Genomic DNA, 26,777 nt, shown 5'->3' on the forward strand with positions numbered 1-26,777 from the left:
TTCAGGCTGGAGGCGTTAAACGGTTCCGGTCAGCCGGACTGACAGCGGACACAACAACAACCGAACCACCAAACAGCAACAAATCAACATGGAGGCCGAGAGGCGCCAAAACAGCGCCACAGTCCGAGGGCGAGACGCCATTTTGTTTTTGTTGGTTTACGGAGGGGCGGGGCTAGGTCGTGACGTCAGGAGCAGAGTCACAGAAACACGACGGATGAACATGACGAAGGACTGACGTGAGACTGCTCAGAGTACAGTTCAGTCAGTCCAGCGGACGCACAGCAGGCAGGAAGTGGACCATACGTGTCCTGATCAACACGTCAGAAGGTTACCTGACATGTAACCTCAGCTGACCTGACGTCAGTACACATGAACTGTTTCCTGTCACTCTGCGTGTCACGCAGGGTCCCGGAAAGACAGATTCTGACTCTGCCTGCGTCACCTCTGTGAGCCGATCGATCAATAAGTGGCATTAAAGCGTGAGCAGACATGACGCCTCGTCCAGATGAAGAGTGACGAAGAGCAGCACGCTGAGCGTCAGCGGGCATCAGTTTATCTTTACGGCTAAGCTAACAGGTGTAAAGTTAATAAACCACAGCTGTGACATCACGGTTTATTGATCCAACAGAAGCAGCTGATCTCCGTTCTCCACCCTGAGAGTTCAGATCTGACATGTTTCAAACATTAACATGAACGGCGAGCAGAAACCGGCCCCTGTCTGATCCTCGCCGTTCTTCTCGTTTTTGTGAAAAAGCTGACATGTTGGACATGTGTGTTTCTCATCACAGTGATCCCTCCTGTCCATGTGTTCTCCATCTGATCCCAGAACAGCTCTGTGTGCAGGATAATCCGCTGTAATCTCAGTTAATCTGTCCCCTCCCCCCGCGCTCTGTCCCGGCTCGGCTCGGTCTCTCTCAGTCTGTTCTGACTGCAGGGATGAGGGCTGGAGCTCCGGCAGGTTTCCTGGTTTTGCCGTGGCCCGGCGGGGGCGGCGGCTCGGACCCGGGGCCGGGGGACGAGGGCCGGGGGCCCCTGCTGCTGAGGTGTGGCGCTCTGCTGGGAGTCGCTGTGATCTGTAAGACTTTACTTCCTGATCGTGAGATCCATGTTTCTGCTTCCAAACTGTGTGTGTGTGTGTGTGTGTGTGTGTGTGAGTGTGAGTGTGAGTGTGTGTGTGCGTGTGCGTGTGCGTGCATGTGTGTGTGTCATGACTGTATGCACACTGACACACTCAGTGGCCACTTTATTAGGTCCACCTGTGAACTGTAGTGTGATGAATTCAGGCTCACAGAGGAGCGCTGCTGTTCAGAGGCTGATCTGAGGTCAGAGGCTGATCTAAGGTCAGAGGCTGATCTGAGGTCGTTGGTAAAGGGGGTGTTGACCTGGACCGACGTGGTGGTGGACAGGTGGTGTCCTCCCTCCTACCAGCAAGCCGGTCAGGACGAACCGACCGTGTCGTGGGGTCCAGACGTGAAGTGAGGCGCTGAATCAGCTGATTATCAGAGGACTGACTCAACATTCCTGTTTTTCTGCTGACTCACTCTTCACGCTCTGCTCTGATTGGCTCTTTTTTTAGACAATGAACTTTGATTTATTCAGATATCAGGTATGTGTGTGTGTTTGTGTGTGTGTTTGTGTGTGTTTGTGTGTGTTTGTGTGTGTGTTTGTGTGTGTGTTTGTGTAAGTGTGTGTGTTTGTGTGTGTGTTTGTGTGTGTGTGTGTGCTTGTGTGTTTGTGTGTGTGTGTGTCATGTATTCCTCATGTTGTGGGGACATAAATGTGTTTGCACAGCCACATTGTGGGGACTCGCCTTTCTCATGTCAATCATTAGATTTTAGGGCGTAGACCTGGTTTAAGGTGAGGGTTAGGTCAGGTTTAAGTTAAGGTCAGGGGGGGCTAGGCACAGTAAAAAGGCTTGTGCTGTTTGGAGGTCACACTCGCACAATACTGAGAAAAAATAAAAGTGATAAAAATACGTTTCCTTCTGTTTGTTCCATTAATTCAAGTCTCAGTCACCTGAAAGTATTCAGGATCCACTTTCCAAACGTTTGGCGAGAAAAACCAGGACGCCAGCAGGAAGCAGGAGAAGCTCTGGAGGAGGACAGGAAGTGGTGAATGTATGGCCTCGGTGCTGCATTGACCCCACACTGGGTCAATGTGAACCCAGGCTGCATTTTAAAATCCACCATCAGAATATAACTGTGAGAGAGTTTCAGCATGTCTGAAACTGAAGAATGAAACTGGAGGAATGTGATGTGCATGCTGCACTGCAGTACTTAAACAATGACAACAGCATATGTGCTACATAACATTAGCCAGCGTTAGCCTGCCGTGTCACCTGATGAGTCGTGTCAAATGTTGACAGGATGCTTTGTTCCTTTGGTGTGTTGACGGAGAAAGTTCGCTGAAAACAGTTTGTCACACAGCTGCTGAAACACATGAAAAATGAGGAATGAGGCACTGCAGCAAGAAACTGAGGAGCTTTGGTAGAGGTGTGAAGTGCAACGAGGGCTGCGACCCAGGCCACCGGGCCGCCAGGCCGCGAGGCCACCAGGCTCCAAAACGACTCCATGAAAATACAAAAGCTCTGCATGAAGTCTATGATGCACTTTGACTCCTGCAGCTGTCGTCTCTACCCTGATCACTGCTGTGGCTGTTGGTTTAACATCAGCTGATCATGTTTATGTTATTATATTTACAGCATTAACGTCACACCGTCCTGCGATACATTTCGTACTCTGACCAAAAGGACCGAACAGAAACAGAAACATGCACACCTGCACCTGCACCTCACTGCCTGTGTGCCGGTCTGAGTCCTGTTTCTGGATGCTCATGATGTCACACACACCCTGTTCAGTGTTTATTTCCTCTTTTATCTCACGCCTGCCACACATTTCATACCCCGCCCTGACCGAGATGATTACAGGGGGTCGAGCCACCGTCCACTCATCAGAAGATCGGTGGTTCGATCCCCGGTGCCACGTGTGAACGGGTGAACGGCGGCTTTGCACCTTGAGAGGTCGTCAGACTGGAAAAGCAGAACTAGACCAGACTTGAATAGTCCATTCAGGCTCAGGTATGTCTTCAGGTAAGTCTGTGTGATGTCCTCAGAAGTGATGGAAGCCTGACGTGTTTGTGCAGGTGTGGCGGTGTTGAGGAGGTGGATTGCAGGCGGAGTGTGTCGCTGTACTCTTCGTCTCGATGGAAAAACAGTTCTGATCACAGGAGCCAACACCGGCATCGGCAAAGAGACCAGCAGAGACCTGGCAGGCAGAGGTCAGACTGGGTGTGTGTGGGAGTGTGAGTGTGTGTGTGTGTGTGTGTGTGTGTGAGTCTGTGTGTAGTTCTGGGCGGTGATGGTTGCATCTGATTGGTTGCAGGGGCCCGGGTGGTCATGGCGTGCAGGGACCTGACCCGGGCGGAGCAGGCGGCGGAGGAGATCCGTCAGGCGACAGGAAACGGTAACGTGGTCATCAGACATCTGGACCTCGCCTCACTTTACTCTGTCAGACAGTTCGCTAAAGAGTTCCTGGACACTGAAGACAGACTGGACATCCTCATCAACAACGCAGGTGAGTTTACCTGTCTGCCTGGACACCTGCCTGTCTCTCCCTCCACCTGTTGGTCACCTCACCTGTCTCTCTGCCTGTCTGTCTTCCCACATGTCTCTCTCTCCACCTGTCTCTCAGCAGGAGTGATGATGTGTCCAAAATGGCTGACTGAGGACGGTTTTGAGACTCAGCTGGCTGTCAATCATCTGGGTCACTTCCTGCTAACCAATCTGCTGCTGCCGAAGCTGAAGAGCTCCGCCCCCAGCCGAGTGGTCACCGTGTCGTCCATCGCCCACCGGGGAGGTCGGGCCTCTGACCTGTGACGTTTCTGTGCGATGTTTCCGATGTTTGTTGCTTTCGACTCAGTCCTTCTGTTCGTTTGTGCAGGTCGTATCGACTTCGACGACCTGTTCTTCAGCAGGAGGCGCTACAGTTCTCTGGAGAGCTACAGACAGAGCAAACTGGCCAACGTCCTGTTCTCCCGGGAACTCGCCCGGCGACTCAGAGGTCCTCACAAACACTCAACACCGGGAAATCTCAGAGCTGGGATGTGATTTGCTGTTCCGATGACTGACGTACCTGTGAACACATCATACTGATCTAAGTGTCTCCTCCAGGCTCCGGCGTGTCGTCATTCTGTCTCCACCCGGGCGTGATCCGGACCGAATTGGGTCGTCACGTGCAGGGCTGGTTTCCCCTGCTGGGGGCGCTGCTGAGCCTCCCCTCCCTGCTGCTCATGAAGACTCCCAGGCAGGGCAGTCAGACCACGGTGTACTGCGCCGTGACGCCGGGCCTGGAGGGGCGATCCGGAGCATACTTCAGGTGAGGTGGGTGTGGGCGGGGTCTGGACCCGATGAAAGGTTTGTGGGTGTGTCCTGTCCCCCCCTTTTTAAACTCAATCAGTTAAAAACGTCGGCGCTCAGCCTGTTGACAGAGAGTCACTTTTTCACCGTCAGTACTCGATGCTTTTGGAGTTAGGCCTCAAAACATCCAGACGGTATTTTGGCGTCAGCTGACACTTCAGCTGCTTCACCTGTCACACATCACCTGACCCCTGAGCTGGTTCTTCATCTTTAACTGAAGGTTGAGCTGCAGTTTCCGGTCGGCACTTTAACTGCAGTCAGTGTGAGCACTCAGACTGGTTCCTCTCGCTCCGTCTTCAGCTGACGCTTCAACTGCTTTCATTGGTTTCTAGTCACGTTGGTCTTTGCCACCCTGAAAACTGACGTTTGAGTGTCTCTAATTAAAGGATAACTTTGTTTTTTACAACCTGGACCTTATTTGTAGCATTGAATACGACCATTTACTCACCCAGACAACTTTGGTGGCATTTGGAGTCGTTTTGAAGAAATTAGCCCCAGAGGAGCGGCGCGTATATCCGTATAATGCGAGTACTCGGGGCATCCATGCGCAGCCTCTATATAACGCATAATCTGCAGAAACTCGTTCATATTCCAATATTTTGTTATGATATGCTGGTGCTATTCCCCTCTGAGCCGGCGGTGGCATGTTATCAACATCCGGCGTCTCTAGACAACTACCTCTGACGTGGATGATGTCATTACCGAACGCCGGGCGCTGCGAGCAGCCAGCCACAACACGGCCGACTCTGCGGCGGTCGGCTACGAATACGCAATAACGAACCACAGCTGTGCCAAACTACAGCTAAACTAGCCGACCGCCGGCTCAGAGGGGAACAGCACCAGCATATCAGAACTAAATATTGGAATATGAACGAGTTTCTGCAGATTATGTGTTATATAGAGGCTGCGCATGGATGCCCTGAGTACTCGCATTATACGGATATACGCGCCGCTCCTCTGGGGCTAATTTCTTCAAAATGACTCCAAATGCCACCAAAGTTGTCTGGGGGAGTAAATGGTCGTATTTAATGCTACAAATAAGGTCCAGGTTGTAAAAAACCAAAGTTATCCTTTAACATTTAAACTACTCTGAATGTCTCCAAAGGACATTTGAACATTTCAACGCTTCATTTCTCTCAGTGAGTTTAGCCTTTTCATTACACGCTGTGTGTGTGGCTGCTCACAGTGAAATATATCCATGTCAGTTAGCTTTTTTTGCTAACTGCCTTACATGCTAGTCAGCTAGGATAGGACCAGATTCTCAGTCTGAATGCGGTTGTGATGGGTCTCGAGTCTTGTTTTCTTAGCGCCTGTCTACAGGGAGCTAACGTAAACCAAGGAGACGTCCTCATACGTCGCTTACTTTCTTACGTTTATTCGTGTTTGTTTTCAGTGATTGTGCAGAGAAGGAAGCCGCTCCAGAGGGGCGGGATGATGCGGTGGCGAGGAAGCTGTGGGAGGAGAGCACCCGATTGGTTGGATTAAAAGACACATGCTGACACCTGACCTTGACCCTGATGTCTGAGTGCAGCAGGGAAACAGGAAGTGAAATACCCACAGACTGTAGTGCCCCCATCAGGTCAGAGGAGAGGACGATGAGCGTCAGTGAAATATGTGTGATTGACAGCTGATAGGAGCCAATCAGAGGAGGAATGATCAATAATGCTGACTAGACAACCAGTCTTTGATTGGGCAGTGTTTACTGTTGACCTTTGACCTGCAGTGATGTCACAGGTGGTTTTAAAGGTTAAAATAAATCCAGTTTAGACTCAGTTTTTAGTTTAAAGATACAGTTTCCTGTGGAGCAGCGTTCCTTTAAGTTCTCCTCAGGTTCACTTTGTTTGCTTCATGTTTCCTCCACCTTCTCCAGCGCTCTGATCTCCTCCTGTTTTCAGCTTCCTCTATGTTTCCTTTAGATTTCTGTCAGGTTCCTTCATGCTTCCTTCATTCTCTGTGTTGTGTTTTGTCCACTTGAGTCGTTTCTGTTTCAGGATGTTTGTCTTCAGCTGTATGAATATGAAGAAGCTGTTTATTAAAGTCTCCTCCGGTCAAAACTGTGCTCTTCTTCTTCTTCTTCTTCTTCTTCAGTTGAATGTCTGAGCTTCGCTGTGCAGAATGACAGCAGAAGCTTGTTTTTACTTTGACTCTCTGAACTCGCTGGACGAGGCGGGTCAACGAGCAGGATTAGTGACATCACAGGAAGTCGATCCTGGTTCAATATTCAACGTGAACAAGTGTGACGAGGAAACCTGACGACAAACTCTGAGAACTTCACAGTGAAGGAGCAGACGTCTTGTGTCCCACAGTTAAACTCGTCTTCATCGATTCTGAAACTTCAAATAAGGGAGAAAGAGTCGTTTGAATGATTTTATCAACATCATGAAACTGTTTTTGTGGAAAAGCCGTATGAGACTCCCACTATCACTGAAAGTTGAGTATATTCTGTGCATCTTAAAGCGTGGAGGGGATGTTTAAAGGCACGCAGGAGTTCATCCACTTTGTTTTATATATTCAGGAACTCACATTTAGCAGCTTTTAAAATGCTGAATGTTTTTTTTCTTTATTATTTTCTGAATGTTTTTAGTGTCAGTTTCATTTTCTGAGGATGGAGCAACGTTCACTTCCTTTCACAAGCTGCAGAAGTTCAACTCTGATTGGTTCCTTTGATGTGCTTCTATGCTCTATGAGAAGAACAGATGTGTGTGTGTGTGTGTGTGTGTGTCTGTGTCTGTGTCTGTGTGTGTGTCTGTGTGTGTGTGGTCTGAAGTGTTTCTAATAGACCAGCAGGTGGCAGCAGAGTCACAGTAACATCAACTAAAGCCAGCAGAAGAGCTCAGACCAGACCACCTTCACAGCCTCAGGTCAGGAATCAGGTCCCACATGTTGGAGCATCCCTGTTACGTGAAGAGGACTTCCCTCTTCATCAGGAGATGATGAACACGTGCAGCGTGTCACATGTTTCTGTTCACAGTGTGCTCACACTAACGACAGGTTGAACTGAAACACAGGACAGAATATGAATAATTTCAGGATTAATCAGGTGTGAAGATCCAACTCAACAGGATCGACCTCTTTTTCTTCATCATGATGATGATGACTGGTTGTAAACAAACTCTGATGTCACTTCCTGTTGTTGTTGTGTTGTTGTTGTTGTGTTGTTGTTGTGGTTGTTGTTGTGGTTGTTGTGGTTGTTGTGGTTGTTGTTGTGGTTGTTGTGGTTGTTGTTGTGGTTGTTGTTGTTGTTGTTCTGGTTGTTGTTGTTGTGGTTGTTGTTGTTGTTGTGGTTGTTGTTGTTGTGGTTGTTGTTGTTGTGGTTGTGGTTGTTGTTGTTGTTGTTGTTGTGGTTGTTGTTGTTGTTGTTGTGGTTGTTGTTGTTGTTGTGGTTGTGGTTGTTGTTGTGGTTGTTGTTGTGGTTGTTGTTGTTGTTGTGGTTGTTGTTGTTGTGGTTGTGGTTGTGGTTGTTGTTGTTGTTGCTGTTGTTGTGGTTGTTGTTGTTGTGGTTGTGGTTGTGGTTGTTGTTGTGGTTGTTGTTGTGGTTGTTGTTGTTGTGGTTGTTGTGGTTGTTGTTGTGGTTGTTGTTGTGGTTGTTGTTGTTGTGGTTGTTGTTGTGGTTGTTGTTGTGTTGTTGTTGTTGTGGTTGTTGTTGTTGTGGTTGTTGTTGTTGTGGTTGTTGTGGTTGTTGTTGTTGTGGTTGTTGTTGTGGTTGTTGTGGTTGTTGTTGTGGTTGTTGTTGTGTTGTTGTTGTTTTGTGTATTTCTGGGTGTGTTGTGCCTTTAATGAGAATGTCAGTAGATAATCTGCAGATCAGCCTCTGTCTCTCGGTCTGACCCAGTTTGTTGATCTGCCCCCACAATGAAACTGACTCCAGATCAGATCATCCTGTAAACATCTGCCAACATCCAGAGGGCTCAGAACCGGATTACACCGATCCGGTCTGCGATCCTTAGCTCACAGACATGCTGTTCTGTGTGCTGTTAGTTCTTTACAGACAGAAGGAAATGACTGGCTGGCACACTCTGCAGGAGTCACCACAGGTCCTTCACACCATCAGCTGTCACAGCGTTCAGCTCCAGGATCAGTTCATGTAGCACTGGGTCCACATTCACACTGTTCTGCACTCATGTGTGATTTATCATACACAGATTACCTTGTGCCATATTACACGTTTCCACTCTCATTGAGTACTGTACCTGTCAACACATACTGCTGTTCCACTGTGGCTTACTTATATTTATTACTGCGAATGCTGTAGTCACTTTACCCACCATGAACTGTGTGACTCTACAGAACCTTTGGCAGTTTATTTATTGGCAGTTTTCCTTATAGTTCTTTGTGGCACTATATATTTTTAACATACTTATATAGTCCTTTGAATAAAATCCACATATATATAATCTATATAATTTTTTTTTCCAGCTGTCTTTACCTGCTGCTGTTTTCCCTGCTGGGGATTAATTAAGTCTTATCTTCCTCACCTGAAGATACCTTTAATATCGTCATTGTTTTATGGTCAAACGACCACATTCAAGGTCAAGAAAAGGTGGTAAACTGCAAGTACAGCTTTAGGGTACTTGTACTTTACTTGAGTATTTCCTGTTCATGCTTCTTTATATTTCTACTCCACCACAGGACTTCCTCCTCAGTGACCGACTAACTGACTTCACTGCTTTTCTTTGACAGCTTCATGTGATCGATGTCCTGTAAGAAGTATGATACTGTGCAACAGATCAAAGTACTCAGCAGTACATGAAGAGCTGCACCTTCACCAGCTTCATGCATCAATCCAATAATACAGCCCGTTCACCTGAACGAACCATGTGAGAGCAGTTAGTACTCATACTGATAGTTTGGTGTTTTTACTTCAGTTAAAATGTGAGTGTGGGACTTTTACTTGTAAAAAGGTATTTATACACTGTGGCATTAGTACATTTACTGAAGTAAACAATGTGATTACTTCTTCTGTTAGAGCTTACAGGTAAATTACAATATTATGCAAATAAGATCAGCCGCACCTGAACGAACATATCAGTGATACTACTGATGAGTATATTAAGTACTGTTACTCAAATAACATTGTGAATGCAGTACTTTTACAGTGCGGTACTTAGGGATGTGAATACTTTCGACCCCGGACGTCTCATGTTGTTCAGGCCGGCCTCTGCCTGTGGGGGGCGCTGTGGGGCTGCCGAGGAGCCGCTGAGCCAGCAGGGGGTCCGGAGGAGGAGGAGGAGTAACCGGACACCGACTCGCACAGCGACTCCTGGCCGGTCAGAGCGCAGCGGAGCCGGCGGCAGCAGCACAGGGCAGCGGAGCGACCAGCGGAGTCACACCGAGGAGCAGCAGCTGAGGAGCGGCGGAGCTGAGGCGGAGGCTCCGGTCCTCCCTGCCGGACTTTGACTGTTTTAACCCGCTTTAGTCCTCCTCTGCCGCCGCTCTGCTGCTCGACAGGGACGAATAACGGACTTACGGAGAAAGTGGGAGAAGTAGCGTCATTCGGCCGCCGCCGGCAGCCTGACAGCCGCCGGCATGAAGAAGAACAGCTCCGGGAAACGGGTGAGTGTGAACGGAACCGACACCCGCTACCGGCGGCTCGGCACGGTCCGCTTCAGCACGTTAAACCGAAGCTCGAGGAACAAAAGCCTGGAGGATTAGTTTGTAGCCTTTATTTTGAAGGCAACAACAGCCGCTGGCTGTCCGAAGACTCCACTTCCGGTTTTCAGAATAAGGGCGTGTTGATGTTGATTTAAAAACAGATTTAATGACGAAAAACATGAAATGATGAAGGTTTAATAATTCTGAGAATGAGCTGACGTCACTGACAGCCGCAAACTGTAAGAAGAATAAATCATCTCTTATATATTTCATACTTTATTATAAATGCTACAATTAATCAGTAGACACAGTAAATAGAAGTAAACTCATGCAGTACTACTACTAATAATTTAGTACAAGTGTTCAGTGTTTGTGTCCGTGTTCGGATTCAGGTATGTTTCCATACAGTTACAGTCATTTGGACGGGCTCGTATGTCTGTTCTTATATTAAACTCATTTTGAGAATAAAACACTTTTCTACACAATAAACATTAGAAATCAGTCAAAAGCACCGGCGGGAACGTCCTCAGCGGGAACGTCCTCAGCGGGAACGTCCTCAGCGGGAACGTAAAGTGGATAAAGTTCAGAAAGTCCAGCTGTGTTTGCAGCTGCCGTTCGTGGAGTTCGTGGAGTGTGACTCAGAGGCGCCGAGGCTGCAGGAATGTGGCTGAATCTGAATGACAAAGGACTGAAACGTCTGCGTGTGAATGAGGAGCTGCAGCCTTTTATTCTTCATTCGACTCACAACAGCAGTGTTTTCTGCTGGCGAACACACAGCAAACACAGCTTCATCACATCAGGAGTCTTCATCAATCACACAGCAGATCTACAAACCAGCAGGTCTCCACGTGGACCTTCATCAGCAGACGGCTCTCAGATGAAGAGATAAACCGGCCTCAGATTGGCACCTGGCTGGTTTCAGGTTGAACCGGCGGCCTGCAGGTAACCGCCTCCTCCTGCGCTTTCAACAGACCCATCAAGGCCAAATTTCCATCAGACGTAACAGCGCTGTCACTTTGAACTCTTCAAGAACGCAGAGGCTAATTCAGGGTTCTGTGAGTCAGAAAGCTCGGTCTGCAGACGCCACGCTTCGCCTCCAGGTGTAGAAAACTGCATTTATTCTGTCAGAACCGCAGACGTGCACACTGAGGGTGAACTGACATCCTTCAGCCCGGGACAAACCTGCAGTATGAAAATATGCCCGGTCCACCCAGTCCTGTGTCTCGTGCTTGATCCTGTTCCTGCTGGATCACCGTCCTGGTTTCGGGATCACTGTTGCCAGTTTTTGTTTTCTGCTTCTTTCTTTTTTCTGAATAATTTTCATTATTTAAAGACGGAAGCGATTTCATTTTTCCCTTTTCGATGCTGTTCCACCGTTAGTGTTTCAACCTCTGTGCTTCGTTTTAACGGGACAAACGGAACTTTAATTATCACAATGACTGTTTTTCCTCGATCAGTCGCACCTGCTTCAAATTTGCAAATTAAATAAGAAGGAACATAAAATTTAATTCTTCCATTCGTGAATTTTATTCTTCATGTATAGAAACAAATTGACTGATTCATAACTGATCAAGAAAAGAACCGGAGCGTTCCCCAGTCCAATCACAGGCTGAGACCACAGCTCCTCTGACAGCTTCCTGTTTCCTGTTTCCTGCCTTCAGGGTCCGCAGGACTCCACGCAGCAACACGTTCAGCCCGAGAAGGTCGGCTGGATCCGGAAGTTCTGCGGGAAAGGAATCTTCAGAGAGATCTGGAAGAACCGGTTTGTAGTTCTGAAGGGAGATCAGCTGTTCATCTGTGAGAAAGAGGTGAGTCGGGGTGTTGTGTGTTGCTCCCCCCTGTTCTGTTGTTTTGGTTCTGACTGGAAACAGAAAGTTTCTCTTCGACTTTCTACAGTGTCGTTCTGCTGGAGTCGAGTTTCAGTGTCAGTGTGAGCTCCAGACACACCGAGAGCTCCGGTTTCACTGCTGCACCAAGCACAGCATGGAACGTCCTCAAAGAACCCTTATCTCCTACAGAACATCCTGATAGAACCCATGTCTCCAACAGAACATCCTGATAGAACCTTTATGTCCTACAGAACATCCTGATAGAACCCTTATCTCCAACAGAACATCCTAATAGAACCTTTATCTTCAAAAGAACATCCTGATAGAACCCTTATCTCCAACAGAACATCCTGATAGAACCCTTATCTCCAACAGAACATCCACATAGAACCTTTATCTTTAAAAGAACATCCTGATAGAACCTTTATCTTCAAAAGAACATCCTCATAGAACCTTTATCTTTAAAAGAACATCCTGATAGAACCTTTATCTTCAAAAGAACATCCTCATAGAACCTTTATCTTCAAAAGAACATCCTGATAGAACCTTTATCTCCTACAGAACATCCTGATAGAACCTTTATCTTCAAAAGAACATCCTCATAGAACCTTTATCTTCAAAAGAACATCCTGATAGAACCTTTATCTCCTACAGAACATCCTGATAGAACCTGTGTTATACACAGAATATTCTGATAGAACCTTTATCTCCAACAGAACATCCTGATAGAACCTTTATCTCCTACAGAACATCCTGATAGAACCTGTGTCATACACAGAATATCCTGATAGAACCTTTATCTCCTACAGAACGTCCTGATAGAACCTGTGTCATACACAGAACATCTTGATAGAACCTTTATCTCCTATAAAACATCCTGATAGAACCCTTATCTCCTATAGAACATCCTGATAGAACCCTTATCTCCTATAGCACATCCTGATAGAACCTTTATCTCCGGCAGAACATCCTGATAGAACCTGTGTCATACACAGAACATCCTGATAGAACCCTTGTCACACATAGAACATCCTTGTTCTGTAGGATAAGTCAGTGCTGTTGACAAAGAAGTCTTCTTCACTTGGGTGTCTTCCTCATGAGTGCTGGTATTAAACCTTTTGTTTGGTTCTCCAGGTTGTTCTGGAATTTGACTCGTCTTTGCTTAAAGTAGATTAATGTCAGCGGGTTGTTTGAGTCTTTGTGGTGCTTTCAAGTTCCACATTTTATGAAGGAGAAATGATTTCTCTCTGTCAGCTGGTGTTTTATGTCGACATCATCTGAAAACAGGAAAACAAAGAGTTCAGAGCTTTTTATGGAAGGTTTCAGTTCCTCTCTCTGACTGTGTCATCTCACCAATCAGACGTCAGCTGATGCATCGCGGCTTTGTGAAAACTGTCTCACGACCAAATTAGGACGTGTCTCTCAGTCAGTGCGGGTCCAGACTCTGTTCTGCGTCTGTGGTGGAGGTCTGGTTCATGTGAAGCTCCTCCTGTCAGCAGCGCGACTTCCCGTCCCACCAGGAATAGAAACCCTGTGACACGAGAGAAACCACACACACACACACACACACAGAGTGAGAGAGTGTGTGTGTGTGTGTGTGGGTGAGAGAGTGAGGTCAGTCCTCCCCTCAGGCTGTTATAATTCTCATGCTGATGATGTCACTTTGCCAGCATCATCAGTCAGATTATCAATAATCAATATTCAGTGTTCAGTGTCAGAGCAGCTGCTTATGTAATGCAGCGCAGCCTCTGACCTCTGACCTCTGAGCTCTGAGCTGTTTACACAGTGTGACAGAAACCTGTGCTGTTCAGGTTCAAACCAGCAGCTCCTTCCTGTCTCTCTGCTCATTGGACTCTGACAAACATAATTGGCAGATTGATACTGAGAAGGTTGGTCAGTCCTGATTCGCTGGGTGTCGTGTTCAGATGTTTGTCAGAGTGATGGTCCACATGGACCCTTGCAGCCGTGCACATACAGGAAGTATCATCAGGAGGAATCAGCGTCCTGAAGTTTATTAGAACTGTAACCTGAATGCTACTGTTCCACAACTCGTATTAATTATTGTTCTATTTGAATGTGAAGCCTCTAAATGGGCTGAAGGGCGATTAATCTGAACAAGTTTCAACACTCAAGCAGCTGTTAGCATTTGAGTCTGACATCATAATGACTGCTCTGATCAGCTGACACACAGCGGCCGACACAAAGAGGAGGTCATGTGTATGTGTGTGTGTTTGATTGTGTGTGTGTGTGTTGTGAGTGTGTATATGTGGTGGGTGTGGCTCCTCTCCCAGGAAGTCTCAGTTTAAAGTTGGTTAATAATAGATTCTCCCTGGAGATTAATGAGCTGAAGTTAATCTGCAGAAACCAGCGAGCTGCTGTGAGAGACCTGCTAACACCTGCCCTGTGTGTGTGTGTGTGTGTGCGTGCGTGCGTGCGTGTGTCTGTGTGTGTGTCTGTGTGCATGTGCGTGTGCGTGCGTGTCTGTGTGTGCATGTGCATGTGTGTGTGTGTGCGTGCATGTGTGTGTGTGTGTGTGTGTGTGTGTTGCTAGCTGTAGCACACATCATCCACTGCTAACAGTTTTATCCAATCAGGAGGGAGTAGATGAGATGAGAAGGTGTTTTCTATGACTGTTTAAGCAGGTGACACACACCTGACACAGCTCTGTACACCTGAAGAGCTTCAGTGTTCATTAAACACAATAACTGTTGTGTAACACGAGCAGCTGAACATGCAGTGAGAGTGGAGAAGGTTCCACCTGGAACCAGCTGATGGATCTGAGCAGATATTTGACCGTCTGATGCTCAGCTGTCGCTCTGCCTCCACCTGTCGCTCTGCCTCCACCTGTCGCTCTGCGAACGCTCAGCAGGAAACAGAAACCTCAGCAGGACCATGACCAAGAGCAGCTGATCACAGCTGATCCCAGAGCACATAATGAGAGTCCATCAGCTGATGTCTCTTGCTGTCTCTTCCTGGACAGTTTCTCATCCAGCTCACGTCAGCTACAGACGTTTAAAGTCCCCCTCATATCCCGTCTGTGTAGCAGGAACTCAGAGAAGCATCGTAAGGACTGGACGGGCAAATCCACAGCAGTATTATCAGCTTCATGCAGTACATGTACAGCAGTATTGTCAGCTTCATGCAGTAAAAGTACAGCACCATTATCAGCTTCATGCAGTAAAAATACAGCAGTATTGTCAGCTTCATGCAGTAAAAGTACACCAGTATTATCAGCTTCATGCAGTAAAAGTACAGCAGTATTGTCAGCTTCATGCTGTAAAAGTACACCAGTATTATCAGCTTCATGCAGTAAAAGTACAGCAGTATTATCAGCTTCATTCAGTAAAAGTACACCAGTATTATCAGCTTCATGCAGTAAAAGTACAGCAGTATTGTCAGCTTCATTCAGTAAAAGTACACCAGTATTATCAGCTTCATGCAGTAAAAGTACAGCAGTATTGTCAGCTTCATGCTGTAAAAGTACACCAGTATTATCAGCTTCATGCAGTAAAAGTACAGCAGTATTATCAGCTTCATTCAGTAAAAGTACAGCAGTACTATCAGCTTCATGCAGTAAAAGTACTGTCCGTGCAGTAAAACATCTCCTGTGTCTGATCTCTGACTCTGTTCTTTACTTTTCTTGTCTTTTCTGCTGGGGACATGTCTTCTCCAGCCACACGTCAAGTGTTTTGTCCAAACAAAGTAAAAGTGATGTTCGCATCAATCAGCTGGTGATTTGTTATTGATCTTGGTACATTAAGGGTTTGCCCCTTTAGTCTATGACTGTTGCTATGGCTTCCCTAGCAACGGAGCACCTGAGCAGCCGGTGGTCTCTCAAGAAATAAACACCTCTAAGTTTTGGTGACTGACCAATCAGAATTGAGTATTTAAGAGTGCTGTGTTCTAAGGCACTTGTGAACTGTATAAAGGATTTTACTAAATACTAAAGCTTTTCTGGTCTTCCTGGTCCACAATGATCTGTCTGGTTTGTGTGGTTTTTGTGTGACCAGATCTTGAACCTCTTCTCTCCTCTCTGCTCTTGGTTTGAATGCTTCTCCACATGCCACAGGGGATGTTTCTAAAGTGGCCTCAATGTGCTGCCAAAGGCCTTCATCAGTAGTCTTCTTCAGTAGCCTTCAGGCCTTCCTCAGGAGTCTTCAGGCCTTCCTCAATAGTCTTCAGGCCTGTCCTGAAGGCAACGTCTCGTACCTTGAACAGAGACCATACGTTTCTGCCCAACCATGGTCTTTGGTTTAAAAACACAGTGATGGGTTTGGTCGTTAGTGCTCAGTCCAGAAGTCTCTGTAGGCCAGGACAGATGAGGTGTGACCCTCTATGTTTGTGTTTCAAAGCAGGTCTGCAGTGAGGTGGTGTCCTCACTGCAGACCTGGACAGTTGTAACAGCTGCTCTTGTTCTCCAGATTGGAGGTTTGTAGGACTGAGTCACTTCCAGTGAGACGTGGTCTGTGGACATGTGGTCTGTGGACATGTGGTCTGTGGACATGGTGGCTTTAAAAGCCTCTGGGATGTTTGTATAAACTCATCTTTAGTTCTGTGTGATTAAGGTCTCCCTCCACAATCCCAGTTCCCTCTGAACGTGTGTTCAGATCGTCATTGATAGTGCTATGCAGTCCCTCCAGGGCTAACTTAGCATTAGCATGTGCTGGCATGTAAACAGCAGTGAGTATGATGACAGTGAACCGTTAAAGCCAGACGTTCTACAGTACGTCTGTCGCTGTCAGTATAAACGTAGATATGCACTGGTCTGTTCAGGGAACAGCAGCCGAGTCTCTGGTGTACTGATGTACTGATCGTCACTCGGCTGTCGTCTGTTGACATTGACTGAGAATGTGTTTCATCGGTATTAAACAGGCCTCAGATCAGAAAGCTCCCTGCAGTGTGACAAACCTGACGTTGACTTTGAGGAAGGAAGCTGTTTTCGATTTAAATGTGAAAGAACCTTTGTTTTGTTTGTGTAAACGACTCTTCTTCGACTGATTTGACTGTATTTACATTTGATTTGGTAGCTAAAAAGAAAACCTGCAGCAGGTGGGAGGACTTCATTATGAAGGAGTGGTTTGACACTCATCTTCTCTTGCTTTGAGATGTTCAGATGGAGATCTCTCTCATGTGTTCTCAGTGTGGAGCTGAGGTCATGATGGCTTAGCTTAGCATGAGGGCTGGAAACAGCTAACCTGGCTAACTTCAAAAATACACTGACCGACAGCTCAACAGCATCCATGTTTGTTTTAATCTTGATGAACAGCTAGAAATATTTCAGAACTCAGGTAGTGACCTGTGACCTCTGACCCGTGTGATCCATGTGTTCAGGTGAAGGAGCTGGGTCGGGCTGACGAGGTGCTGGACCTGTCCGACTACGAGCGCTGTGAGGAGATCAGGAAGAACAAGAGTCGCAGCAAAAAGAACCACAGCAAGTTCAGACTGCAGCGCTGCAGCACGCCGGGGAACACGGTACACCTGAGCACACACCTGTCTGTCTGAACACCTGTCTGAGCACACACCTGTCTGTATGTACACCTGTCTGTATGAACACCTGTCTGTCTGCACACCTGTCTGTCTGTACACCTGTCTGTATCTACACCTGTCTATGTACACCTGAAACACTTTACACACATCAGGTTAGTGTGTTTCCACAGTCAGCAACCCACCCACACACACACACACACACACACACTCACTCACTCACACACACACTCAATAGATATCTGCAGACCATCCCAGAAATACCCAGAATGCCCTGGGGAGGGGATCAGGTGTCCTGCAGACAAATGGCAGCTTCTATTACACACACACACATGCATGGACGCCGCACACACGCACAAACACTCACTGTCTCCCACTGAGGCTTCAGAGGACAGCGGTGTGTGTGTGTGTGTGTGTGTGTGTGCGTGTGTGAGAAACTCCTTCATGACAGTCAACAAGCTAAAACACAGTAATTGTTGCTAAAGGCTAACCGTGGTGTAGCCGACGCGTCCTGTGACGAGACGTTCCGGTTCGTTCTGGTTCATTCAGGACTGTCCTGGTTTCACGCTGGGTGTCGAGTCACAACAAATATCTGAAAAACACTAAAATGATGAGCTTTTCACCACAATTCTAATTATAATAATGATATTAAACTTGTCAGTATCTTTCCAACAGAACTTTATGGCATGCTAACGGTTAGCCGTCACGCTGAAGAGGATGTCGGTCCAGGAGGTTTCCTCCGTCCTTCGTACAGCTGCAGTTAAACACACTCGAACACCACATGTGAACTATGTGTTTGTGTGTGTTGTAGGTCCCGAACCTGGTCTTCCTGGCTGTCAGTCCAGAGGAGAAAGAGTCCTGGATCAACGTCCTGAATGCTGCAGTCACACGAGCCAAAAACCGAATCCTGGACGAGGTATGAAGACAACCAAGCAGCAAAGAGGGGCTGTCATTGTGTCATCATCAGCAAATCTCCTGTTCACACTCAAACCAACAACATGTTGGTCCGTCCCACAATACCGTCTGACTTCCTGTCTGTGGTTTTCAGCTCATTGGTTCCTACAGAAGACGCGCATCTTTAAAAACTCCTCATAACTCTTCAGTTATTTCCTCAAACAGCTGCTTGCTGTAGTTTTTATCAGATGAATCCACATTTGGTGCTGTAGTGAGTGTTTGTGGCAGCAGGACAGTGTGTGTGTGTGTGTGTGTGTGTGTGTTCATGGTGATGAAGAACAGTGAGGCTCACTGATGAGTTTTAATGGAGCTCTGTGGCTCAGAGGAGTTAGACTCTCCTCAAACAACAGAATGATTTTTTAAGTTTTACAACCTCGATTCTAAAAAGTAAATAAAACACAATCAATCTGTTTCCTGACAACAGTTTTCTGAAGTGTTCAGAGTCCATGGAGTATCTCCTTTATCCAGTCATGATACTCTCACCTGTTACCAATCAACCTGTTTACCTGTGGAATGATCCAAACAGGTGTTTTTGGAGCGTTCCACATCTTTCCCAGTCTTTAGTTGCTCCTGTCTCAACGTGTTTGAAACGTGTTGCTGCTTCAGATCCAGAATCAGCAGATATTTACAGAAACCACTGAAGCTGATGAGCTCTTGTTAGCAGCTCCTGTTGGCAGCTCTTGTTAGCAGCTCCTGTTAGCAGCTCTTGTTAGCAGCTCCTGATGGCAGCTCTTGTTAGCAGCTCTTGTTAGCAGCTCCTGTTGGCAGCTCTTGTTAGCAGCTCTTGTTAGCAGCTCCTGTTAGCAGCTCTTGTTAGCAGCTCCTGTTAGCAGCTCTTGTTAGCAGCCCCTGTTGGCAGCTCCTGTTAGCAGCCCCTGTTGGCAGCTCCTGTTAGCAGCTTCTGTTAGCAGCTCTTGTTAGCAGCCCCTGTTGGCAGCTCCTGTTAGCAGCTCTTGTTAGCAGCTCTTGTTAGCAGCTCCTGTTAGCAGCTCCTGTTAGCAGCGTACTCATGGATGTACAGACATCATTGTGACACTGAAGGAAACTTAAACACATGAAGATGCTGAGAGAAGTTTGAATCTTCTTTGGTTTCTTCGTGGGTCACAGTAGATATTAATGATTCATTACTGAGTTTTGACTCAACCGGCAGGAATCTGTAAATGTTTATAGTATCTTCATCTCCTTCCATCAGCTGTGTGTAACAAACTTCCTGTTGTTAGAACACCGGTGTGCACCTGTCCCTTTCGCCTCACACTGCATCTCTGTCTCACCTGAAGTTTTTCTAGGTGTCTTCATGTGTGACGTTAGGAAGCAGCGTTTCCTGTCCATGGTTTGGTTCAGTGTCCTCAGCAGCAGGAAGTATGAAACACAAACACAGCAGCTGCTTAACGTTCAGCCAACAACCATCATGTTTTCCAGCAGTCGATACTGTGATCAATACTCTGATCGATACCCTCCCTCTCACACACACATTCTGTCACAGCCTCCCGTGAACTGATGCCACATTCATGTCATATTGATGTTGTGGTGTTTGACATTCAGGGAGTCCTGGAAAAGTCTTGAAATGACTGACTGAAGGCCTGGTTGCAGTGACCCATGTTCATGAAATTCAGTTCTAGAATTATTCAAATGTTTATTCAGACCCTGCTGAAGAAACGTTCTCATGATACTCTCAGAAAGACAAACAGGAAATGTTCCCTTCTCATTCCTTTAGAGTCGGACTGGAAAACTGAAACCTAAATTAAAAAGCTCGGATGCAGCAAATCCTGACTTCTGTTTTGAAAATCTCTGTTCCATTAATGATCTCCTGAGAGCCGAGCATGTGTAAAAGCTTTATTCGATCACAGCACCATCTTAAGGACATTAGAGGAAGTGCAGCTCAGTCCCGCTAGGAGTCCCTCAGGGGTACGTCCCGGGTTCCTGAAGCTTAGAAGTTAGTAGCTGCTGTTAGCAGTGTACTCATGGATGTACTATCAGTGCCTCACTGTGATACTGAAGAAATCTCAGGCAGGTGTTCTACCTGCTTCCTATCTCCTACTTCCTGCTTCCTTACCTGATTATCAACATGTTTTGGAAGAGAAAGTGATTGGTTCAGAGGTCCTGCATACTAATGAGCCAATCATCAACAAGGAGCCATGAACAGTCGGTTAAATTCAGAGAAGAGTTGCACCTTACCTGTTATTTTACCTCAAGTGTTGTTCATGCTGATGTTTGCAGGTGACAGTCGAAGACTCCCAGCTGTCTCATCTGACTCGAGATCGAGTAAAGATCCCTCACAGCCGACGGCTGCCGACAAGAGGTCACCTGCTGGCTGTGGTCAGTCTGAACTCTGTCATCGTATCACGTCCATTACTTCATTTGAGATGTTTGCAAATGTTACAAAATGATGGGATGATAATTGAGGAAATCTGCAAAAGTTAAAGCTTTTAATTTATGAGATACCCAGAATCTCATAAATTAAAAGCTTTAACTTTTAATAACCACATCTTGAATCCAAGTTACAACTAGTCATCATGCAAACTGAAGAAGTGTGAGCTTGAGGTCGACTTATTGTTCTGGAGTTTTTGAAAGAATCACTTTGTCCTCATCAGCAGATGGGATTTGTTCAGTTGTCACTAAAAGTCCAGGATGAGAAGCCCCAGAGTCGCTCCAAATTATGGGAGGTTAGAACATTGAAGATGACTGAATCTGCTGATGAAGACCCTGTAATACAGCCAAAAGCTCGAGTTGAGATTGTTTTGTCAAATGCTGTTTATGAAGCAGAACTGAACTTTGACGTTTCAGGCAGTTTCAGAACATGTTCGCGGTAATTTAGTTGAATCGGTGGACTGACCAGCCTTCTGTTTGTGTCCAGGCCTCCACCTCCTCCTCAGATGGGATGCTGACTCTAGATCTGATCCAGGAGGAGGACGCTCTGTCTCCCCGGGGAGCCGACGGCTGTGACACCTTCAGGGTAAACTTGGACAAATCTCTGACCCACCTCAGCCCGGACTGTCCCAGGTCCAAAACTGATGGCGGGCTCTCTGCCAGGATCGGCGAGACTTCTGGCAAATCCCAGAGCCTTCCCCGTGAGGTGGCAGTGGTGTGGGAACAGACGGGCCCTGCCCAAATCCCCCAGCCTGAAAAGCGCCCGATGACAGCAGAGAGAAGCCGCTGCGCCTCCATGGACGAGATCCTGACGCACTCAGAGACTAAAGCTGCTAAGAACAAGACGACGGCGTCCCGTTCGCCGGCCTCCACGCTGACCGACGCAGTGGCGCCTGTCAGCCAGCTGCAGCAGCTGATCAGCCAGAAGCTGCAGAAGACGGAGCAGCTGCTGACAGAGGTGCGAGGGGAGGCTGAGGGGGGGGTCGGGGAGCGGGGGAAGATGAGGGGGAGGGAGTCGACCGAAGGAGCGCGAGCTGATGCTCAGAGACTTCTGACGGAGGCGCTGGCAACTTGGAGTCAGGCCCAGGAGGTGCTGGAGGAGGTGAAGGAACTGAGGGCATTGTACCGACAACTGGATTCCTCCTCCCCCCTCACCCCCCCCAACAGCAAATTAAACCCAGGCGGCAAGAGCCTGATGTAAACCGCATCGTACGAGCGCGAGTCATTCTGGTACAAAGTGGTTCAGACCAGTCCAGTCCATGTAAAGCCACAGAGCTGAACGCAGACTCCGCTTCTCTTTGTGGACTTGAGACGAAGCTGCTGAGAACTGGATCAACCACTTTTAAATTATTTTGGGAAATTTCAGCATCTTCAGAAAACTTCGTTCTTACAAATCAGAGAGAAGCATCAAGTTATCAAGTTAACTGATGTCACATCTCGTCTTGGCTCTGAAAACCCCTAAAGGTACACTATGTAAGACTTTTAGTTTAAAACATTAATAAACTATTAATTAAATGATCAAGAGAGAGTGAGGGAAGAGCAGTTTAGACGAGTGATGTCAGCATCAGTTCATTTTGCTTTTGACAGCTGTTAGCTGGTAACTAACTGGTTAGCTTTGCTCTGAGCAGCCAACGGGAGAAATTCCAGTCAACTGTGGACCTCATTAACCGATGGACAGTTAACCACTGACATCCCTGGTTTTGACGTTTTGTCTATGGAGAGCGAGATCTGTCTCAACATTAATGAATGCACTCAGAAGGATTCAGGTATTTCAGGATTTAAGTATAAATTAATATTAGTTATAGTTGTTAAATTTTACACAAACCTGCATTTCCAACTTGCCCGTCATGCGTGAACTTCACTGAATCCGCGTGTTTGAGACTCCTGATGAGGCTCGCTTCACAAACGCATTGTTTCAACAGGGAAGTGTCTGCAGCCAATCAGATAGCTCCTTCTGCTTCAGCCAATCATTGAAAGACGTGATTGCACAGCGTTAGACCTGCACAGTCTGCAGCTCTGCAGTAGTCTCCTGTCCTGCATCTTTAAATATAAATGCTTGTTCAGTTATTGATGTGGCAGGTAACGCTAGCATTGGCTAACAAGTTAGCTAGGCTATATAATGCTATATAGACATCCTTAGATGATCACATAGCAAGCATTCAGAACTTCACTTCACATTTAATGATGCAGGACCGGATCACCGAGCAGCTGCCTCATTGAGGTTGACCTGCAGGGAGATGAACGCCATCGATATACTGAACGGTAGAAACCGCGCTCCGGCTGGTGTGCAGCAGCGTGGAGTGTAAAGCTACGTGATCACGTACGTGACCCTTGAATCTACGTGATTGGCTGAAACAGAAGGAGCCATCTGATTGAAGAAGCTGAAGCAGTGAAGTTCACGTGTGATGAAGGCGTGTGCATCAGCACATGTGTGAACCTTAGTTTTCTACATGTGGATGGATTCAACAGGTGGCCAGTTCTTACATATTGTACCTTTAAAGTCTCTTCTTGGTTGCACAAATAGAGGATAACACTTGAGCTACCTTTAAAGAAAACTATCTGACGTCAATGAAAACGTGCCAAGACGAGAGTTCAGAGACCAGAAAGAACTTCGTGGACACTTGATCTTGTCTGTCATGTTTGTCTTCATCACTTTGGATCCTTTTTATTTTGCTTTATGAACGTTCATGTAACAACCCGAGTTGGAGATGTGCTGTTACATCTTTAGAGAAAACTAGAACAAAGTGAAGTTTTATGCAGCTGCTTACTGGACATGAAGACGGTACGAATGCAGGGTAAATATTGTATGAAGGTCAACTGTAATAGCTTTACTTTTCATCCAGCACCACCATCAGGTCTGCACATTAATGCGTCCAACACTTTGGTTTCTGATCAAATACCTGCAGAACTGATGACATCAGCCTCACTGAGAGTCTGTTAGGTCGAGTTACACCTGAAAAAACAGTTTGTGAAGGCGTTCGTGGTGTTATGTTGTACGAACTACGGTGTTTGAAGCAGACTGAAGACTGCAGAGACCTGAAAACCTTGCTGGAGAAGTGAAGAACCAGCATCAGCCTCCAGTCTGCCGGTTCACCTCAGCTCAGGCCTCTGGAAGCAACGGTGAACCAACAGCTTCCTGTCTCATCGCAGCTGGAAACTCAATGACTCAGGTGGATACGTTTGAGTCCAACCCCCCACTCCTCAAAACACCTGAGCTGTACTTGAGACCCAACAACACCAGATCCCACAGTGTTGGATTGTTCGTTGCTTCAGATTAGCCTGAGAAGCTAACAAAGCTAACAGTTCTAGAAAAACTAAAGTTACAACTAAAGAACAAGTCAAACAGAAGTCACAATATTCAATGAAAGGCATGAAAAGTAAAAAGCAACTATTAAGCATGTGCAGCTATTATAAATTCTGCAGTCATTAACAACATGCTAACAAGCTAGCAAGCAAATTAATTTAAGATGACCCACGGACAAATTCATAGCTGGTAGTGGAAAGCTGTTTTTAGTCCTTCTCAACACCCTGAACTAGCTGATGGGCTAAGCAAGCTAAAACTAGCAACTAGTAACATTAATTAGCTGATAATAGCTAGCTAATGTAGCATCCTGGCTACAGGAAACAGCTGCGTCCCTGCTGTAATATGCAGAAGATACTAGCTAATTAGAGTTATCTAAATGTCAGTGAACACACAGCGAGCTAATGCTAAACTTTTCACCATCACTTCAGTCACATCTTTAGCTTTTTTTGCTAACAAAGCACCAAAATTAACTTTAACATTCAGTGTAGCTGCCAATTAATTATCTGTCAATTGATTGAAAATCCATAACTAATTGATTAATTGTTCCCCCTAAACCGTTTCTATGGGAAGCAGCCTGAAGGTTTTTGTTATGGAAGTGGGCGTGGTTTAATCTCAGGTGGGAGAGACACTCAGGTCACATGACTTGATGGACAGATGTTAAATCAAACCTTTGCACTGACGCACCTGGAGACTCGACCTCGTGCAGTTTAATACAATCAACCAGAGTTTTACTGAGAAAAGTTTATTTTTGAAACCAGATTCAGACTTTTGTACTGTTCTTAAACCTGCCTGGAGCTGAACTGCTCCCTGTTCCAGGTGTGTCGGGAGATGAAGGAAGTCACAGGTGAAGGTACAGAAAGCTCCTGTTAAACCTCCGTCTGGTTTCACGGACATGAAGGACTGAACCAACAGTTATTTTAAGGTTAGTGACCTGCAGAAGCCTCCTGAAGTATTTCAGAACATAAAGTTTGATTCCAGCGTTGATATTTTCAGAGCTGAAGGTCCGTTTAGTTTTCTGATCGCTGATGACGATGATGATGGTTTCATGCTGTTCCAGAGAAGTGAAGGACTCTGCTTTAACGTTCACTGAACAGTTTGGATGTGGATGAATCCAGAACTCTCTCTGCTCTCACTGATTCTGGATCTGGTCTCAGGTCAGTTCCGTCAGACTGAGCAGGTGGATCTTCCCTGTTGTTGCTGTTCTGTCACCGGGCAGCTGCTGTAGCCTTAAACCCAGAGGGGATGATGGGAGATGTAGTCCAGTAGTGATGTAAGCAGGCAGTGCTGTTGTGACTCCTGCTCAGTTCATGTGCTAAAATAAAAGCTGTAAACTGAACCAGGATCAGTGCTGTCTCATTAAACTGTGCTGTGTGTGTGTGTTGATCAGGACTGACCAGCGGCCTCCTCGTGGAGGTTAACGAGGATCCATTGAAGCATAATTAACGAACACCTTCATCAGCAGACTCGTGTTTGAATCTAGGAGGAAAAAGTTTTATTTCTACTTTTCTGATCGTTTTATCAGCTGATTTTCAGCAACAAGAGATTTCTCTTTTTAAAAAACACATTTATTTGTCTCATTCTTTTGTTTTTGTGCTCAGAGTTTTATGATTACAGAAACACAGACTTCCTTCTCTTTGTTGGCAGCCAATGAGCGCTGCTCTGCACCTGCTGACAGGTGTGCAGACAGGAAGTCAAAGTGAGTTTGATGGATTTCTGTAGGCTTCAGTCATGAGTCGCTGTTTTAGATGTTGCGCACCGCTGACATGAGCACTTCCTGTTTATCTGGGCTGATGTCGCGCTGATGAAGACTGTGATGAAGCTCTGGAACAATAAACTGGGAATATTTCAGCACTGATGTCACACACAGATCAGTTTCCTGGTCCGGCTTCGTGCAGGTGCATCGTGGGAAATGTAGGATGCTTGGACTAAAAGTCCAGATGTATGAAGAGACGCGTGGAGCGATCACAGACTGGTGCCTGTCCCGGCCTCACCTGTGCGTCTCACCTGTGTGACGTCAGTCTGACTGGTTTGCTTGGATTTGTTTGGCTGAGCAGAGACGCGCACAAACAAATGAGCCGCGAAGAAATGCAGACTCAATGCATGAAAACACGAGTGAGTCGCTGCGCAGCAAAAACACACACACAAACACACACACACAGATACACACACTCAGCTGAGTCAGCACTTATTGATCACTGATCACCAACTTTGACAATGATGCAGTAAAATGACATGATGACATCACATAACCTCTGAGCTGTCAGTGTGCAGGTCAGTGTGACATCATCATCAGGGGTCAGAGGTCATCAGATCAGCTGACGTCAAACATTTAAACAATCAGCAGAATAAAAAAACAAACTCAGACCTACAACATCTTCAAAGTCCGACCAGAGGTTTGTGTTTTCATGAGTTGATGAGCAGCGCCACCGTGTGGTGGAAACAGGAAGAACTGGACCCAAACGGAGACGGTGGTCTCTGCAGGACCTGAGCAGCCAGTCTGCTTCTCCCTGAACTCGTTATGGGACAGCTGATAACGAGTGTCGCTGTCACACAGTCTCACTGAAACACTCATCTTCTGTTAGGGATGAAATAATTACTTCATCTTAATTTAAATGAGCAGATTATTGATGAAGAAGAGGTCGACTGACTGAACGACAGCAGTGTTAATGAGAGGAAGAGGATCTGTGGAGGAAGACTGGACTCACAGTTCACTGTTCTATAAGAAGCCACGACGGCTGTAACAAAGTCAGGATTACTTTTTTATTACAGAGAATGCTGGGAAATCTGTTCACTCTGTCTTTGTATGAAACTGCTGTACCGATAAAGTTTCCTG

General features: G+C 46.5%; 2 protein-coding genes across 3 annotated transcripts; both read left to right on the plus strand.

Moving 5' to 3' along the window:
* Positions 1-57: 57 nt before the first annotated feature.
* On the plus strand, positions 58-6,430 carry LOC121609854 (retinol dehydrogenase 13). 2 transcript variants are annotated; one of them, XM_041941565.1, is made up of 7 exons: positions 58-1,075; positions 3,142-3,276; positions 3,381-3,572; positions 3,690-3,854; positions 3,939-4,058; positions 4,169-4,373; positions 5,808-6,430. In XM_041941565.1, the coding sequence occupies exons 1-7, from the start codon at positions 937-939 to the stop codon at positions 5,911-5,913; spliced, it is 1,062 nt and encodes a 353-aa protein (XP_041797499.1). In that variant the 5' UTR covers positions 58-936; the 3' UTR covers positions 5,914-6,430. The 2 variants fall into 2 exon arrangements, with proteins under 2 accessions (XP_041797499.1, XP_041797500.1); XM_041941566.1 differs by having other exon boundaries at positions 3,693-3,854.
* Positions 6,431-9,699: 3,269 nt separating this feature from the next.
* Positions 9,700-25,270, plus strand: plekho1b (pleckstrin homology domain containing, family O member 1b). The gene is made up of 6 exons (XM_041943403.1): positions 9,700-9,967; positions 11,668-11,814; positions 17,167-17,307; positions 18,131-18,235; positions 20,491-20,589; positions 21,128-25,270. Exons 1-6 carry the CDS (start codon positions 9,941-9,943, stop codon positions 21,839-21,841), a joined length of 1,233 nt encoding a protein of 410 aa, XP_041799337.1. The 5' UTR covers positions 9,700-9,940; the 3' UTR covers positions 21,842-25,270.
* Positions 25,271-26,777: the final 1,507 nt, after the last annotated feature.

This window comes from Chelmon rostratus, chromosome 8 (genome assembly GCF_017976325.1).
Source record: "Chelmon rostratus isolate fCheRos1 chromosome 8, fCheRos1.pri, whole genome shotgun sequence".
NCBI classification, from domain to species: domain Eukaryota; kingdom Metazoa; phylum Chordata; class Actinopteri; order Chaetodontiformes; family Chaetodontidae; genus Chelmon; species Chelmon rostratus.

What these genes read in the sequence shown, in the direction of transcription:
- LOC121609854 (XM_041941565.1), top strand. Translation starts at nt 937, where the DNA reads ATGAGGGCTGGAGCTCCGGCAGGTTTCCTGGTTTTGCCGTGGCCCGGC. An exon ending in CAGAGACCTGGCAGGCAGAG is followed by an intron (nt 3,277 to 3,380) that starts GTCAGACTGGGT and finishes GATTGGTTGCAG; the next exon opens with GGGCCCGGGTGGTCATGGCG. An exon ending in CATCCTCATCAACAACGCAG is followed by an intron (nt 3,573 to 3,689) that starts GTGAGTTTACCT and finishes CCTGTCTCTCAG; the next exon opens with CAGGAGTGATGATGTGTCCA.
- plekho1b (XM_041943403.1), top strand. Translation starts at nt 9,941, where the DNA reads ATGAAGAAGAACAGCTCCGGGAAACGG. An exon ending in AAAACCGAATCCTGGACGAG is followed by an intron (nt 18,236 to 20,490) that starts GTATGAAGACAA and finishes TGATGTTTGCAG; the next exon opens with GTGACAGTCGAAGACTCCCA. An exon ending in GAGGTCACCTGCTGGCTGTG is followed by an intron (nt 20,590 to 21,127) that starts GTCAGTCTGAAC and finishes GTTTGTGTCCAG; the next exon opens with GCCTCCACCTCCTCCTCAGA.